At 42.3% G+C, this 18,647-nt stretch overlaps 2 protein-coding genes across 2 annotated transcripts; both read left to right on the top strand.

Moving 5' to 3' along the window:
• The first annotated feature begins 892 nt into the window (after positions 1–892).
• ezra (ezrin a) lies at positions 893–15,590 on the top strand. Its single transcript, XM_080545776.1, has 13 exons — positions 893–1,139; positions 4,725–4,808; positions 4,912–5,007; positions 5,474–5,748; positions 6,403–6,486; positions 6,579–6,725; positions 8,618–8,714; positions 9,227–9,390; positions 10,486–10,616; positions 11,557–11,717; positions 12,940–13,032; positions 13,789–14,064; positions 14,570–15,590. Exons 1-13 carry the CDS (start codon positions 1,128–1,130, stop codon positions 14,732–14,734), a joined length of 1,785 nt encoding a protein of 594 aa, XP_080401902.1. The 5' UTR covers positions 893–1,127; the 3' UTR covers positions 14,735–15,590.
• Positions 15,591–16,285: 695 nt separating this feature from the next.
• On the top strand, positions 16,286–17,893 carry kcnk3b (potassium channel, subfamily K, member 3b; the record flags this gene model as incomplete). The annotated part of the gene is made up of 2 exons (XM_080538044.1): positions 16,286–16,571; positions 16,962–17,893. Exons 1-2 carry the CDS (start codon positions 16,289–16,291, stop codon positions 17,891–17,893), a joined length of 1,215 nt encoding a protein of 404 aa, XP_080394170.1. The 5' UTR covers positions 16,286–16,288.
• Between the last annotated feature and the right edge of the window lie 754 nt (positions 17,894–18,647).

Here is an 18,647-nt window from a genome sequence, read left to right as displayed (position 1 = left end):
TAGTAAACAGACAACAAGGTCATTAAACGGCACCTTTTAGAAAAAGTAAAAAGTAAATAAATAAATAAAAGAAATCGGAAAGATAAAAGAACTACTCGACTAAGAACAGAGCATGGTAAGTCTACTTGAAGTGATCACCGTCTGAGTTAAGTAGTCTGATAGCTGAAGGGATAAAAAGATTTGGAGTGACGGTTGGTCTACATAGGCAATAGGCCTACATCTCAAACAGGTCAAAATGAAAATGGAATGTATGAAATGGGTTTCTCTTGAGTCATTAGGATATTTAACATGCTCTTTTGCAAAAGTCACTTTCTCAGACTAAGGTTTTCCATGTTTGCTAACTTGTATATCAGTTAAAGGCTGGTTTGGTTATGTGCCGCACATATCACATCCTTTCATTTTTCATTCATGACAACTTAGTTTGAAACTTAGTTTGAGTCTGTTCATTATTTAGGTGATTCACATTGTAAATATATTAGGCCTACTTTGAATTGCAATATATAAGATATTGATATTATTAATTCATAACAACCATATTACTTAGGCCTGGTTATAATTGTGTCCTCATCAGGTGGCTCTTTACCACCTTTAGGGAAGGGTTAAAATTGAGTATGAAATGGGTTTCTCATTAGGATATTTAACATGCTCTTTTGTAAAAGTCTAAGACTTAAGGTTACTTAGCCCTAAGTGTATGTTGGCTTTTTTAAAGGACACCTAACTATCTTTAGTCAAATGGTCAGAAAATAAGAAATAAATCACTAGTAACTTAAGGCTGTACATGTCCGACCGAAGGTCACCATGGCCAATGTGCTGAGGTAGGGGATTGCAGTAGGGTGGAGCCTTCAAATCAGTTTCCACCACAAACTCCTTGGTTGTATTGAGTTGAGGTATATAGGCATTTGTATCAGATCATGAGTCAGACAAGTATAAGCCAACTACTACGTCATTCCAATTGAGCTACAACCAAGTTCAAAGGACAGACGGCAGACGACCTACCTTGGAGAGTCCCGGAGCAGGAGGACGTTGGGTATTTATCAGGGAGCGGTTACCACGGGGAGAAGGCTGTTGCTGCAACTTTGGAGACGAGATTCTTCTACCTGAGCTGATACCCTCTGTCAACAACCAACATGCCTAAAACGGTGAGCTTTTCTGACTTTATATATCGACAATTGAAAATGAATGAAATGCCTCACATTTATTATTTGTTTTTTTCGGAATACTTACACCTAACTAGGCCTAAAAGACTATACGCATAAACCAAGACTATTCAATCTGTATAGACTCGCCTCCTACTGTATGTTTCATTGACATATACTATTACAATATGCCAAACATGCATTTGATTGACTACAGAATATTGTCTGTTGAGTCAGACTCCTGAGCCATGCCATACCCAGCCATCTTGAAACTTATTAACTAGAGTTTAACCCATACCCTATTCATGGTAACTGAGAGACCGTATCTCTTGTCTGTGCTAGCTGTGTGTGCTGTCGTTCAGCAGTTTGTCATGATTAATGGCATTATGGTATGGTTATGCTGTTATTGCTCTTTAAAGACTGACAAGCTATCATTAGGTCTAAATGTGTGGAATTGGATCATTAAAGGTTTAATTATTTTTAATTAATCTATCCAGTAGTAAAACAATAAAGCCATTAACGATTCACTCTTCTTTTATACTCTTATAACAACAGGAGTCCTGCACCGCCTAGGCCTGCTATCTAGATATTGTCGTAGACATATTGACAGCATTTCCTTCCTGCGAGCCTCTTTCAACACTTATCAGTGACACAGAGAGGTGCTTTAAAGCACATCAAGTACAGACTGTCCAATGCGTAGTACACATTAACATATTTTGTGTCAATATGATAGACCAGGCATTGTAGTGATATAGGTTCCCTTGACCAAGATCTACAGTACGTATCTCAAAGCAATTACACCAAGGGTACTGAGTTTTAAACAAACATTATACTAAACATACTAAGCCTATATTTGGACTGTTGAGTTTCACTTAGAACACAGTGCTCCTTTTTATGTTCCAAGGAGAAAGCGTCACACTACAGGGGTCATATTGACGTCAGACACAGCTTCTTTGACGTTCTTTTCTGTAGATAAGTTCTCAACATTATGATAAATAGTCTCGGGTTGCCCTGGGAGACACTGACATGTGAAGTGAATAGTAGTTGAGGCTTTCCAGTGGAATGAAATCTACTTATAATGGGAAAACTTCCTCTATCTAGATATTTGGTCAGGTTTAGCCCAACTGATATATTTTTTTAGGATATAAATGAATAATTTTGACTATAAAGAGGAGGATATTTTCGTGTATCATCATGGTGTGTGAAATTGTCGTAAACATTGTTCTATGGGAAAGATGTCGGAAACATTGCGGTTGTAAAAACGGATGTTCCAGTTTTTTGTTGCACAAGTTTAAGTGGGTTTTATCTTTATAGCACTGGGGCGTGCTTTAGTGTAAGTTCATAAAAATGTTGTGTAACTGAAAGCCAACGCTTCAACTCTCTGCCAAGGTTCATGGGGCAGTTATGGAATTATTTCGCACACAAACGTCAAATCTCCAATTTTAGAAAGTCTTAAATAACTCCATATTGAAGAGCTCCTCTGCAATACTAAATCTGAATCTTACATACATGATCACAATACAAATCCTTTTCCATCTCCCTCCCGAACAGTTGAAGGGCATAGGTATATGTTTTATTTTACCTCGTAAAACTATTAGTGGGTCACCCTTAAGTTAGGCATTATGTTATTATTCATGTTGAACTCTGTAGTCTACTTGGCAAGTGGTTAATCTGCTTTAGAATAACCTTGTTGCACCTTGCAAGGGTAGTCCAAAGTCTAGTGAGATAGCATGCAATTAGAAATGGTTTATGAGCAAAGTACCTCACACCCACACAAAGGGATCCATTACCCAAATAATATAATTATTCCTACATTGTGTAACAGTTTAAAAATGTGGGCACCCCTGGTTTAAATGTCTGTTACAATTCATCTCCAAGTGATTGAAAGCAAACCTGAACACTAAATGCTACAAAGTTTAAACATGACACCTTTCTGCAAAGTTTATTTTTATTATATTTATCGAGTTTTCATTAATGAGTTTTAAATGATAAAAAAGGGCCCTGTGCAAAAGTTTGGGAACCCTTTTGGATTATTCTTTGTTACCTTTTGAGAAGATGATTACTAAGGCCCAGACCAAGGTGATTTACTCGTTAGGGCTTCAATGAGTCAGGTGAATATAATTCCAGGGTCGAACTAAACTCCCCATACCAATTGATATTGTATATATCAATATCGTTGGAAAGCCTGATTAGTCACCTTTACAATGAGGTACAACTTGTAAGGATCATGCATTTGTGGAATGAGCAACACAGCTAAACGTGTGGGTAGCGGCCGAAATGTGCCAAAATCCCCTGCAATATTCTTCTGTTGGTTAGTGTGTTTCACAGGCAAAACAGAACTTGTCATCTTTGAAGGCAATCTCAATGCAGTGAGATATCGGAATTATATTCTGGAGCCAGTGGCGATCCCATATCTCCAGAATCTGGGACCTAACTCCATCCTCCAGGATGAGAACGCACACCCCTACAGAGCCAGGATCATCACAGAGTACCTCCAGAATTTGGGAGTGAAGAGAATGGAATGGCCTGCCGTAAGTCCAGACCTCAACCCAATTGAACAATTGAACAATTGTGGGATCAGCTTGGGCGTGCTGTACGTGCCAGAGTGACCAACGCAACCAAGTTGGCTGACTTGCGGCAAATCCTGGTTGAGGGATGGGATGCCATCGCACAACAGTGTGTGACCAGGCTGGTGACCAGCATGAGGAGGAGGTGCCAAGCTGTTGTGACTGCGTATGGATCTTCCACACGCTATTGAGGTCCCTGACAGTGTAAAATGAAAAGTGTAAAAATTGCCAATATGTGTTTTTCCCTTATTACTGTGGGAGAGTGCAATCATCCAATCCACCAAGCAACTCAAAACGAGAGTGAATACCAACAGAAGAATATTGCAGGGGATTTTGGCAGATTGTTTTGGGCCGCTACCCACACGTTTAGCTGTGTTGCTCATTCCACGAATGCATGATCCTTACAAGTTGTAAAGGTGACTAATCAGGCTTTCCAACGATATATAAAATACAATACCAATTGGTATTATTAAAGGGGAGGAATAATCGACCGAAATAACGTTTCCGAACTTTTTTGGAAGAGTTTATATATTCTGAAGTAACTCTGTGCCTTCTAAAGTATCTGACTGCGGTGGCTGTTGTGTCTGGTGTTAAAAACCATGGGTTCCTCTAAACAGTTGTCCAAGGATGTCAGAATCAAGATAGTTCACTTCCACCATCAAGGAGAAGGCTACAAAAAACTCTCGCAACATTTCAAACTAGCCATTTCCACTGTCAGAAACATCATCAGAAAATGGAAAATAAATGGAACAATTGAAGTCAAGGCAAGATCTAGAAGACCAAGACATTTTTCAGATAGAATGGCCAGAGGTCTGGTGAGAAAGGATGGGTGAGAGAGAGGGGGGATGACATGCAGGATATGTCAATGGCCGGAATCGAACTGGGATTGTCACCACCAGAGATGCATTTTACGTTTGGGTCGCAGGTTTTGGGTATATTGAATATAAGCATCACTGCAAGGCACTTCATAGCTAGATGCTTTGATTCCCAGTGAATTGAATTCTCATATTATACACTGCAGGTCAATGTTCGGGTCACCTCCATGGATGCGGAGTTGGAGTTCTCCTTCCACCCCAACACTACTGGAAAACAGCTTTTCGAACAAGTCAGTTCACTATCTATCCTATATCATGATCATTATCTTATTTCTGGGGGGAAAAAGAAATGGTAAAAGACATCTTTTTATTCTGCCCTGTGTTCTTATCAAGGTGGTCAGGACTGTCGGCCTGCGTGAAGTCTGGTACTTTGGTCTGCAGTTCGTGGACACCAAAGGAATCAGCACATGGCTGAAATTTGATAAAAAGGTATTGGTGGTAGCTATTGGTATGTTATGCGTATATGGCTGATGTTGTGTATATGGCTGATGTTGTGTCTGCTGCTTTGCAGTGGCTTTAGTTTACTGTATGGAACTACACTGTGGCTGTGTACAGTAAGCCTTGCAAATAATAACACATCGTGAGCTTAGAATCATAAGGTTCTATCTCCGTTTAGGGTAGTTCAGAGATATTGAGCGTCAAACTTTTTACATTCCATTATGTTTTGTGAGATGGAACCTTTGTATTTACCAACTCAAAAATGTCAACATTTTAAAAAATAACACCACACAGGCATTAATAAACACCTAATGGATCAGATTATGTAAAAAACTAAATTTGGACAAAAATGGAGATAGAACCTTATAATTCTAACGCCTCACGACATGCTTTGTTCTGGCGATGTGCATTAGAAGCCATTAACAACACTGGTGCTCTCATCTCTCGTCTCTCTCAGGTGACGGCCCAGGAGGTGAAGAAAGACAACCCACTGCAGTTCAGGTTTCGCGCCAAGTTCTACCCAGAGGACGTCTCAGAGGAGCTGGTCCAGGACATCACACAGAAGCTCTTCTTCCTGCAGGTGAAGGACGGCATCCTGAACGACAACGTCTACTGTCCCCCCGAGTCGGCTGTCCTGCTGGCCTCTTACTCGGTGCAGACCAAGTTCGGAGACTTCAACAAGGAGGTACACCAGCCTGGGTACCTGGCCTCAGAGCGCCTGCTGCCAAAGAGGTGAGTGTGGAGATCTTCCTGTCCTGAGACTTCTACTGCCCCCCAGCACTGCTCCTCCTGAGACTTCTACTGCCCCCCCAGCACTGCGTCTCCTGAAGACACACGCTTTTTCCCCCCTTTACCGTGTCTCCCCTAAAACTTCTATTGCCCCCCTTGTACTGTTTCTCTGTTTTTCCAGTGTCTATATATACAATTTTAAAAAGTCTAGGTTTAGAAGATGGTGATAGAAGTAGATTTTTCCCTTCTATCACAGAGACTGCCAATGGCCCCGGGCCTGAGCTGGATTATACTCTATACCTCTATACCTTTATACCTCTATACCTCTATACCTCTATACCTCTATACCTCTATACCTCTATACCTCTATACCTCTATACCTCTATATCTCTAGATCTCTATACCTCTATACCTCTATACCTCTAGGCCTCTATACCTCTAGGTCTCTATACCTCTCGATCTCTAGTTCATCCCTTTGCCTACCGAAGACTCTGCCGTTAGATGTCCTATAGCCTTACAGTCGATGGTCAATAAAAGCAATAATATGATATTTTGTATGACATGGTGTATGTGCTTGAGAAGGATATATGCATATACAGTATTAATACAAAATGACAACAGTCATGTGGATATTTATAGCCTCCTCTTCCTCTTCAGAGTGCTTGACCAACACAAGCTGTCTAAGGAGCAGTGGGAGCAGCGCATCCAGGTTTGGCACGAGGAGCATGGATCCATGCTGAAGTGAGTAGGAGTAGGCTACATTGTCAAATACACGCATTCTGGCAAATATTATTAAAAAAAAATATTGATCATCATTTGTCATTAATGAATAGGGAGGATTCTATGCTTGAGTATCTAAAGATTGCCCAGGACCTGGAGATGTACGGAGTCAACTACTTTGATATCAAGAACAGGAAGGGAACAGATCTATGGCTGGGCGTGGACGCTCTGGGACTGAACATCTATGCTCACGATGATAAGTATGTATGTCTGTCTGTATGTATGTACAGTATGTATGTATGTGTGTGTGTGTGTGTGTATGTATGTATGTATGTGTAACCAGGGAGTAGCTAAAAGGACTGTAGAATTTAGGAAGGGGCTGGTTATCTAACTAACTCTAAGCTAAATAGGCAGTGTAGGAGGATACAGGCAGGGGGCGCCAGCAAACCGTTAGACTAGCAGTTACTATCGTTAGCATTAGCATGGGAATTAGCATTAGCATTAGCATTGGAATTAGCATTAGCATTAGCCTTGGAATTAGCATTAGCATACAAACAACTAACACACGGTAACGGTATCACATATGAACAACACATTTATTTACATAACTGATGTATACATCCCCAGATATATACACTCCCTCCCCGCTGGCCACACACACACTCAATCACTCACTCATAGTATCTGGCCTGAACAGGCTTATAGTCCCGGACTGTGGTGCGCGTTGAGGCCTGGTTGGATGGCATGTGCGTCGAGGAAGGTAGCAGACAAAAGGGGGGGGGTGACGTAGCAACGCGGAGGGAAAGGGCCTTCTTCGTGGTCCACGACGAGGTGAAGGGCCCAGGTCCGGTGGTCCACGTCGAAGCTCCGATGGAGTCAGCGTTCGGTCGCAGTCCGCTCGTGGAGGCGACGATTCTGTCCAGTTTGGCGTCTCGCTTGGTCCAACGTTAAAAGCCGGCTGCGGGCAAGGCTGTCTAACGGGAACACAACTAAAACGGGCTATCACAGCTCTGAACTCGATAATCACTCTTGGTCTTCAGCTTCCGCACGGTGTGCGTGTTACTGAATCCGCCATCTTAGATTGACTTCTCGTTGCTTCTCTCTCGTTACTCTCTCTCGTTCTGATTCTCATCACACACTGACACACTGAGCACTTCCGTTCCTATATATACACCACCGAACCTAGCATCCGGGTCACGGACACACCCCGGATATACCACGTCATCAAACATATACATAAACATTACAATAACAATACATACACTTCACGAAACGTATATGAATAGTATAGAAAATAACAAAGGAAATAACTGGGGCAAAATAGGGCTGGTTTGGGGAAACTAAACTGGCTCTAAACTGTGGGCCTTCACAACAGTATGTATGTATGTATGTATGTATGTATGTATGTACAGTATGTCTGCCTGTCTGTCTGTATGTATGTACAGTATGTATGTATGTATGTATGTATGTATGTGTGTACAGTATGTATGTATGTATGTACAGTATGTATGTACAGTATGTATGTATGTACAGTATGTATGTACAGTATGTATGTATGTACAGTATGTATGTATGTATGTACAGTATGTATGTATGTACAGTATGTATGTATGACTGATGACCTCACATTTGTAGCATGCTGAGTAATGATGACCATGTGAACCCCTATTGAGGAGGGCAACAGACCAGGAGTCAGTCCCCTGAGTCAATGACCTGTATTACCTCATCACGCCCCAGCCTGCTGTACGCTAACATGACCTGGTGGTTGTTGTTATTGAGAGGTCATTGGCCTAATTCCCCCGGATTCCACCGTTGTTCTACCTAGAAAGGTTCTACCTAGGGGTGGCTGTGGCCCAGGAGTTAGAGCCACCGTCTAATGATCACAAGGTTGGCAGATCGGTGGTTCGAGTCCCGGCTGGCCACATGTCGAAGTGTTCTTGGGCAAGACACTGAACCCCAAAATTGCTCCCAGTGAGCGGGCCAGCGCCTTGCATGGCAGCTTGCCGCCATTGGTGTGTGAATGTGTGTGTGAATGTGTGTGTGAATGGGTGAATGAGAGGCCGTAATAATTAATAATTAAAGAAAGGAGTGTAGAATGTTAATAGAATGTTGTGTTTTGCCTACCATAACATACTCTTGTGTTGACTTCCAGACTGTCTCCAAAAATTGGGTTTCCCTGGAGTGAAATCAGGAACATTTCATTCAATGACAAGAAATTCATCATTAAGCCCATTGATAAGAAATCTCCCGTAAGTACTTAAGAATAATTTGAATATTGTCCTCTGTGTCTAATGTACTCCAGTCCGTACAGCTCATATACACAGGGTTCCCACGCTGGTCTTAAAAAGCCTTAAAGTCTAAGATCCAGCAATCCAATCTATAAGGCCTAAAAAGGTCTCAGATTTCAGTTATTCGGTCTAAAAAAGAGGTGCTAGGTCTTAAAAAGTTGATCCTGCAAGGAAATCAGTCCGACCACATCTATTTATGTGGAAATGAATCAAGCTGTAACCAAAAAAATTCCAATTCGCTTCCTTTTTTGTTTGTATGGCAGTGAAATCCCTAATTTCATCACCTCAAGGATGACAAAAAGCTATCATACGGTGTCGCGAATAGGTCTAAAATTCTATCCAAAGAGGTCTAAAAAAGGTCCAAAAAGGTCTTAAATGTTACTTATTGAAACATGTAGGAACCCTGTATACAGTAGATGATACTGCACACATGAGAGAAAGGAATATAAAAGCTCCTTATTGTATATTTTCAGGACTTTGTGTTCTACGCCCCTCGCCTGCGTGTGAACAAGCGCATCCTGCAGCTGTGCATGGGGAACCATGAGCTGTACATGCGGCGCCGCAAGCCTGACACCATCGAGGTGCAGCAGATGAAGGCCAGCGCCCGCGAGGAGAAACACAAGAAACAGATGGAGAGGTGAGAGGACACGGCTTCAACACCACAACAGCCGGGCCTATTTTACCTACTAGTAGAGCTGCCTTGGGGGTCAAATTCGGTTGTTAAGTCTGACGTCAAACGTGACGTTTAGCAATTTCCGGGTCCAAACCAGAAATTTCCCGCACCAGAGTACCAGTGTACTACAGTGGTAGAATGACAGTTCAATCGGTTTTTAGACTGGGATCTATTCATACAACAAGGGACAGAGCACTTTCACGTTTTTCCCATATTTGTCAGTCTTTGAGCCTCGGAAAAGCGCTATACAAATATAATGAATTATTATTATTATTACTGAGGCATTTCGAAGAGAGCGCCTCAGCCAACGTTGGACCCGGAAACACGTCACGACTTAACAACCGAATAGACCGCCTTTTTAGAATGTAAATCTGCTATTTACACACAGAGATCACTAGAGGGCGCTTCTTTTTTTAGCCTGCCTCCTCCTACACAGAAAAACTGCAAAACAGCTTTAATTATACTATCTTATCCTGAAGTGATTTTGAAAATGTAAGGATACTGGGTGGTAGAACGCACATATTTAGGAAAAGTCATGAAAGGAGGATCCTGAAGTGCAAAGATAGATTTGATCGAGTGCAAAGATAGAATTTTTTCTTTTTACTCACAGGGGTAACCCTCTTCTAGTGTTAACTCAGAGGAGTAGAAATTAGTATAGTGTAAATGATTACTAATGTACAGATGATGAATTACAGTATATCCTCATAGGCAAAGTTAGCAGTTTATTCATAATGTCAATGAATCTCATGTACATGTATATATCATACCTTCAAATTAGCCCTCAAAACTCATCTGTTCTCCAAGGCCCTTGGCCCCTAGTCATTGTTTCAGTTTTGCTTTGTTTGTTTTCTGTTTTGTCTGTCTGATCATTCCCTTGTAAAGCGTCCTTGGGCTTTTTGAAAGGAGCTATATAAATTAAAGTTATTATTATTATTATTATTATTATTATTATTATTATTATATAAAATGGGTTTATGGGAGTTTGTGAGCTGTGGTATGTGTGGCTTCCATCGTGTACTGTACAAGCACAAGTCACAGTGCTTTGCTCAACTTGCATAGGGCCCAACTGGAGAATGAGAAAAAGAAGAGGGAGGCCATGGAGAAAGAGAAAGAGCTAATGGAGAGGGAGAAGCAGGACTTGATGTTGAGGCTTTACCAGTTCGAGGAGACAACTAAAAGGGCCGAAAAAGGTAAGAGAAAGACACAGACATGTCAGAACTGCAGAGTCACTACCCATCTTCCGTTGTAGACTGAAGACCTCCATCTCTTCAAGTTACACCTTAACTGCTCCTCCTGAGACTTCTGCCCCTCAGCACTGCGTCTCTTGAAGACACCCGGTTTTCCCCTCTACTGTGTCCCCTAAAAATTTATATTGCCCCCCTTGTACTGTTTCTCTTTCTCTCCAGTGTCTATTTTTTTAAATTTATTTTATAAATAAAAATAAACCTAGGTTTAGAAGAAGGTGATAAAAGAATTTTTTTCCTTTTTCCCTGGTCTGCTGGTCAAATCGTGACGTTAGAATTATAAGGTTCTATCTCCATTTTTGGTCAAAATTGAGTTTTTTACATAATCTGATCCATTAGGTGTTTATTAATGCCTCTGTGGTGTTATTTTTAAAATGTTGACATTTTTGAGTTAGTAATTAATAAAATACAAAGGTTCCATCTCACAAAACATAATGGAATGTAAAAACTTTGACGCTCAATATCTCTGAACTACCCTAAACGGAGATAGAACCTTATAATTCTAAGCTCACGAAAAGAGAATGAATTTTCCTTTGTTCACACATTAAATACCCTCAGTGATATGCAAATACACGTTTATGTATTTCACATTACGTAGATATCAATCGAGGTTTGAAAAAAGGGTCAGTCCTACATACAGTGACTCAGGTTAAAGGTCAGGGGGAAGGCCACAGAAAGATAGGCCGCCATCTTGAAATGAACATTTCAAGGGACAATGTGGCTTTAAGACAAAGGGATGACCATCATAAAAAAAAACTTTCCAGGAGAATCCTTACAGCTACACATGTGTGCAGAAGACATGTTTATACTATACACTATACAGTTTATGTGTGTGTGTGTGTGTGTGTGTGTGTGTGTCAACATATACCACACCTTTCTCCTTCAGAACTGGAGGAGCAGTTGAAGAGGGCTGTAAAGCTGGAGGAGGAGCGCAGGAGGGTGGAGGAGGATGCAGCGCGTCTGGAGATCGAGCGTCAGGCGGCTCTACTGGCCAAGGAGGAGCTGGCCAGGCAGGCTGAGGAACAGCTCCACAGCCAGGAACAGCTGGTGAGCGAGGGGGACAACACCACTGAATACCACTCTGCTAATAATAATAATAATTCATTATATTTGTATTGCGCTTTTTTCCAAGGCTCAAAGACGCTGACAATATGGGAGAAACGGAAAACACAGAAACAACAAGCAACAGATAACATGAGCATATAGAACACAGAGTTAACGAACGGGGAGGGGGGGGTGGTAGGGTTAAGGGAGATGGGTAGGGGTAGGGGAGGTTGTATGCATGTCCATGGGGGGAGGGGGGGTGGCAGGGTTAGGGGAGATGGGTAGGGGTAGGGGAGATTGTATGCATGTCCGGGGGGGGGGAGGGGGGGTGGCAGGGTTAGGGGAGATGGTTAGGGGTAGGGGAGGTTGTATGCATGTCCAGGGGGGGAGAGGGGGTGGCAGGGTTAGGGGAGATGGGTAGGGGTAGGGGAGGTTGTATGCGTGTCCAGGGGGAGGGGGGGTGGCAGGGTTAGGGGAGATGGTTAGGGGTAGGGGAGGTTGTATGCATGTCCAGGGGGGGGAGGGGGGTGGCAGGGTTAGGGGAGATGGTTAGGGGTAGGGGAGGTTGTATGCATGTCCATGGGGGGAGGGGAGTGGCAGGGTTAGGGGAGATGGTTAGGGGTAGGGGAGGTTGTATGCATGTCCAGGGGGGGAGGGAGAGGGGGTGGCAGGGTTAGGGGAGATGGTTAGGGGTAGGGTCCCCTACTGTGCTAGTCATTGTCTTTATGTGAAGAACTCTCCACAAAGCCAGACATCCTGTAGTATATAATATCAACAGACTACTGTTTATTGTTTATTGTTTCATAAAACATGTGTCTTTACAGCTAGTCTTTTCCCCATTCACTCATAATTCAAACATAAGTTACTTTAGTTGAGACACTTGTGAGTGTCAACGTGGTGATCTTAGAATGATAAGGTTCTATCTCCGTTTAGGGTAGTTCAGAGATATTGAGCGTCAAAGTTTTTACATTCCATTATGTTTTGTGAGATGGAACCTTTGTATTTTATTAATTACTAACAAAAAAATGTCAACATTTTAAAAATAACACCACACAGGCATTAATAAAAACCTAATGGATCAGATTATGTAAAAAACTCAATTTTTACAAAAATGGAGATAGAACCTTATAATTCTAACGTCACAAAGTGTTATAGGAGCCCAAAGTATGAGGTGGTGCTATTGTGGGGCTTTGTTATGACCCAGCTTGTGCTTCTTCTCTCTCAGACTGCAGAGCTGGCGGAGTACACTGCCAAGATCGCCCTCCTGGAGGATGCCAACAGAGTCAAGGAAGAGGAGGCGGAGTCATGGCAAAGCAGGGTGAGGTTTTTATGGTCATGGATAACACACCTAAAATCTGAGGGATTAGTAGCTCATGAAGGCCAAACAGACGCTTCTCACCCCAAACATGGACTGTTCACCCTCCTAGGCACTGGCGGACTCAAGGGGGGGGCAGACCGCCCCTCCTGGTGCCTCCACGGTTGAAAAACGTCTCTCTTAAGTGCCCTTTTGAGTGGCAAAAATGCCCTTTTGAGTGGCGAAAATGAGAGGACGTGCCCTATTGGTGCCCCTCCAATGGTCTAAACTTGACCATGTGCCCCCCACAGTTGAAAAACGTTGTGTGTAGATCATGCTGTACATAGCCCATCCCTGTGTATCATAGCCCACAGCCTGTATTTTTGTATACTTCACTATACGACATATTTATCATATATGTATCATATGTATCATAGCCTGTACAATTGCACATTGTATATAATCTCAATTTATATATATATAACCACTGCACATATACATCCAGTCACCATGGTATGACATGGTATGTCATTGCACATCACGCTACCATTTGCACTTTACTGTATAGATTGCTGTAAATATTGCTGTAAATACTGCTACTTATCACTGCAATATAATTGCTATTTGTTGCATTTCTGGTTAGACGCACAATAATTTTGTTGCATTTCCTTGTACTGTGTAATGACAATAAAGTGAATCTAATCTAATCTAATCTAATCTAATCTAATCTAATCTAGTAAATCCTAGCCAGCCAGTCTAACAGATCACTACTCCTCTCAGGCTAAGGAGGTGCAGGACGACCTGGTGAAGACAAAGGAGGAGCTGCACTTGGTGACGTCCGTCCCGGCTGCTCCTGCTCCTGCCCCTGCCTCTTCCTCCTCCTCCTCCTCCTCCTCCGACAGTGAGAGTGACCATGAGCATGAGCATGAGCAGAACAGTGAGGAGAACAGCACCTACAGCGCTGAGCTGGGGTCACAGGACATCAACGACCACCGCGAGGAGGAGGAGCGCGTCACAGAGGCGGAGAAGAACCAGCGTCTGCAGAAACAGCTGATGGTGAGCTTAGTAATAATAATAATAATAATAATAGAATAGAAAAGACTGGATTTGAAAGTGGTGAGAGTGTCAATATTGCATATATTAGGTGGCAGAGCGTTCCAGAGGCGGGGAGCAGAACGGCTGAAGGCTCTAGATCCTATACTAGTCAGGAGGGCAGAAGGTATAATGAGTTGAAAGGCAGTGGAGGATCGGAGAGTGTTCATTTCTCTGAGCCTTGGTCTAGCAATGCAAATAACATAAACATATCAGTGCGATGCAAACACCTGTTGCCCGTAGCAATTCATCCAGACTGGCTGAAACATCTCAAGATTATCTTTGATCTCCTGATCTGTAAAGTCAATTGTATTTACTGTCAAAACGATAGAATAAAAGTTGGGACAAGCCCATGCTTTGTCAGTGAACGACATTTACGATTATGTTGTTGATACACGATGAGAATATTCTTGATGCAGTTTTGTTAACGATCTTTATGCCCCCCCCCCCCCCCCCCTCCTCCTCTAAGGCCCTGAGTTCTGAGTTGGCAGATGCCCGAGAAGACAGCATGAAGACCCAGAACGACCTGCTCCACACAGAGAACATGCGTGCTGGGCGAGACAAGTACAAGACCCTGCGGCAGATCCGTCAAGGCAACACCAAGCAGAGGGTTGATGAGTTTGAAGCCTTGTAGACAAGACAGCGTAGCTGGTTAAGCCATGTAACTCAAACATCTCCAACAAAACTGTAGTCTTATTCAAGAAGTCGTCTCATACTTATAATGATCATGATGTTTAACATTTTGGGAAACTTAAACCTTTTGTTTTTGGACCAATAGTATGTTTGAAATTGCTGATTATACATGATGTGTGAAACAGAGGAGCTGGTGTTTTAATCCTCCAGTGAGAGAAACAGAGAATGACTGTATTCACGTTCCCTGATTAGCCACAGCACTTAATGGCACAGATTTTCCTTCTTTTTTTGTTCTTTGTTATTACAATTGCATAATAATGCAAGTTATTACCACAATCATACTTTTCAATTCCATCCTCCTTTATATTTCGGTAGCATGTTTTTGACAAATAGAAGGGGTTCCTTTGTGTGTTGTGCTAATTTACAAAGCTATAGATGCTTATTTAATTTTAATTTATAATCAGTGTCCCATAGACTGTCTTCCAAAAAAAGATTATATTATTTAAGTAACTCAAATGTACACACTATTCAATATCAATTATTTATGATTGCACACAATGTAAAACTAAATACTTGTGACCTTTATATGACATTTTATTTCATTGTATTGATCATTTCAAAGTAGAAACTGTGCTGGGCTATTATGATGTAGATCTACATGGATTCAATTTGTCCTATCCAAAATGTGGATTCTGTATTTACAATACCAGTAATAGCCTATTGTTGGTCCGTCAACAACAGGGCATGTTATCTGTTGCAGCTGTGTATTTAAGAGAAGAGATTGACGATTACATATTTGAATACCTATCGTAATGTCTGTCATATGTCGGAAATAACATCTTTACACTGTAAAATAAATGAATCGTGATTGTTCCAACGTGTCATGCTTGTTTACCTCTTTCTTTGGGTATTAATTAACTTGATAACAATGCTTCCATTCAGATCAAGAGAGGCTAGGAAAAAGGTTAATTGTTTGGGTGTGTGTGCTTGTGTTAAATGATCCTGGATATTTACTCAAGGACAAGAGGGTTAGCAAATGATGTTGCTAGACAACACCTTCAGAAGCCTGGAGACCTTGTATGTGTAAACAAACAGAGGTAAAAATTATCTCCCCGGATGAAAGCACATACTATGTACACATTTTTTTTTTTGGGGGGGGGGGGGGGGGGGACCATAATAACTTCATATCAGTATGGGAGAATACAATACCTGAATACTAAATCATCCACATCCAAAGCCATACACGGGACTATATACTACTGTACAGTGTATTGGACTTGTATCTGGACTTCAAAGTAGATGTCCAGTGCTGTCCATTCAGCATCCAATAATGTAGGTAGGCTGTGTGGGTTTGAATCGACAACCAATTGCGACGTGGGGGTGGTTCTGAAAGGACAGCTCCCAATGAACGTGCGCTTCTGCGAAAGTCCTCCTGTGCTCCAAGTGTTCCATGATGAAGAGATGATCAGATCCGATAGACATGAAACGAATTAAGATTGGTCTCTGTTATATAATAAGACGAACTGTCACAAACGTTTGAGTCTGTCTGCTTATCATGAAGAGACAGAACGCCAGGACCCTTGCACTCATCATCAGTATCTTAACCTATTTACTGGTCGGAGCGGCTGTATTTGATACCTTGGAATCTAAACAGGAAAAAAGTCAAAAGAAGAAGCTGGACGATAGAAAATTGGACCTTATGCGCAAATATAACTTGACCAAAGTAAACTTTGAAGAGCTGGAAGTCGTGGTTTTGCATCTGAAACCGCACAAAGCTGGGGTGCAGTGGAGATTCGCCGGGTCTTTCTACTTCGCTATTACTGTGATAACGACAATAGGTAAGCTCGGTTCATCAGTTTCTATACACGAAAAACGCAAAATACCTTCTGTAAGACTATATAATACGTTGATTCAAAGCAAACATACAAAATATTGTTTAGAAAAATGAGGACCAACCCGCGCTTCTCTGTTTCAGCGCTGTCACTGCGTTACAGAATATTCAGAGATAGTTCTCACATAGCCTAAATCGTCTTTAATAGCGCTTGATTAATTTATCCTTTGTAATCATGATTGCAAATAAGCTATGCACAATTAAGGCGATGCACAATTAGAAATGAAACGCATGAAACAAAATGACTGTAGGTATATAGGCTATTATCATAGTGAAAAATAAATAAATAAATAAATAAAAGTGAATAAGATGATGTGACCTTCTCGTTTCGTACCAGGATACGGGCACGCGGCCCCCAGCACGGACTCCGGCAAGGTGTTCTGCATGTTCTACGCCCTCCTGGGGATCCCGCTCACCTTGGTCATGTTCCAGAGCTTGGGCGAGCGCATCAACACCTTCGTCAGGTACCTGCTGCACAAAGCCAAGAAGTGCCTGGGACTGCGTCAAACCGAGGTTTCCATGGCAAACATGGTGACGATCGGCTTCTTCTCCTGTATGAGCACCCTGTGTGTGGGGGCCGTGGCATTCTCCCACTATGAAGGATGGAGCTTCTTCCATGCGTACTATTATTGCTTCATCACACTCACCACCATAGGCTTCGGTGACTATGTGGCCCTGCAGAAGGACCACGCGCTGCAGAACGATCCCAGGTATGTGGCCTTCTGCTTCGTGTACATCCTGACAGGCTTGACTGTGATAGGGGCCTTCCTGAACTTGGTGGTGCTGCGCTTCTTGACCATGAATGCCGAGGACGAGCGGAGGGACAAGGAGCAGAAAGCCGCCCTGCTCTCCGGGGGCAAGCAGAGAGCCACCCTGCTCTCTGGTGGCAAGCAGAGAGCGGACGCGCCTCCTCCTCCGGTTCCAACCTCGGCCTCGAGCTCCTCCACACCCGTGAGAGGCAACGCCACCAGGAAACGAGGCCTAAAGGAGGTCTACACAGAGGTGCTGCATTTCCAGACGGTGTGCTCCTGTCTGTGGTACAAAAGCAGAGAGAAGCTGAGGGGCTCCATCCCCATGACGATCACTCAGGACTACTCCTTCTCCGACGCCTACATGGACCACAGCGACATGTCCCCACATTTCTTCGAGCCTGGCTCTGCTGGGTGTGTGTGTGGCCCACGCCAGTGCACAAGCATCAGCTCCATATCCACTGGCCTGCACTTCCTCTCCCCGTTCAGGGCTTTCACTAAGAGACGGAGTTCTGTCTAGGCGCATTGACGTAGACTTGACAGACTTACAGATATTTAGTGCCTATTGGACTGATTTCATATACTTCACATTCACAACGTGTGCATCCACATAGTATACACAGACCGGGCAATGCCACCACCTTGCACTGACACGAATAGACTAGTTGAGGGCAATAAGCAAACAAAACAGCATTATGAATGTGCTAAATGTTTTGTGCTAAACAAGCTTGTGAGGTTTGCCGAAATGACATCCACAACTATCACTGCTTCAATTGTTTTGGTTTTGGGCTATATTTTTCATATTTTTTTCCTTTGACATGTTTTTCATTCCTAATATCAGAATATGCTTTCCAAGTCTCCACGATTTCATGTTTATCTGAAAGCTAATAACTTATTTCAAGAATATGAATATTCAGATAATATTTTGGGTGAATTCCTGTTTCCTGTGTGTCATAGAATGCCCTGTATGAAGAATGAACATGACTGGCTAGGTCCATTGCCTGATAATCTAATAAATTAATATCAAAAGAAAAGTTATAATTTCCTTTATTAGATTATCAGAAGAATGTAATTTATGATTTTAATCAAAATTTATTTTGGTGATGACTGACATCGGACTAGTTTTGGCATCAGAATAGTTTTTTCAAAATGTCATTTCATATTCACATGACTTCACATCGGCACAACTCTAATGTAAATAATTTAAACAGCAATATGAATTCAACATATTGTCAAACATAGGTGGCATCCCAACATGACTTTTTTTTTTTTTA

Source organism: Nansenia antarctica (assembly GCF_963989245.1).
Source record: "Nansenia antarctica genome assembly, chromosome: 1".
NCBI classification, from domain to species: domain Eukaryota; kingdom Metazoa; phylum Chordata; class Actinopteri; order Argentiniformes; family Microstomatidae; genus Nansenia; species Nansenia antarctica.
Note: the sequence above shows the minus strand (reverse complement) of the source record. Positions and strands in the feature narration are given on the sequence as shown.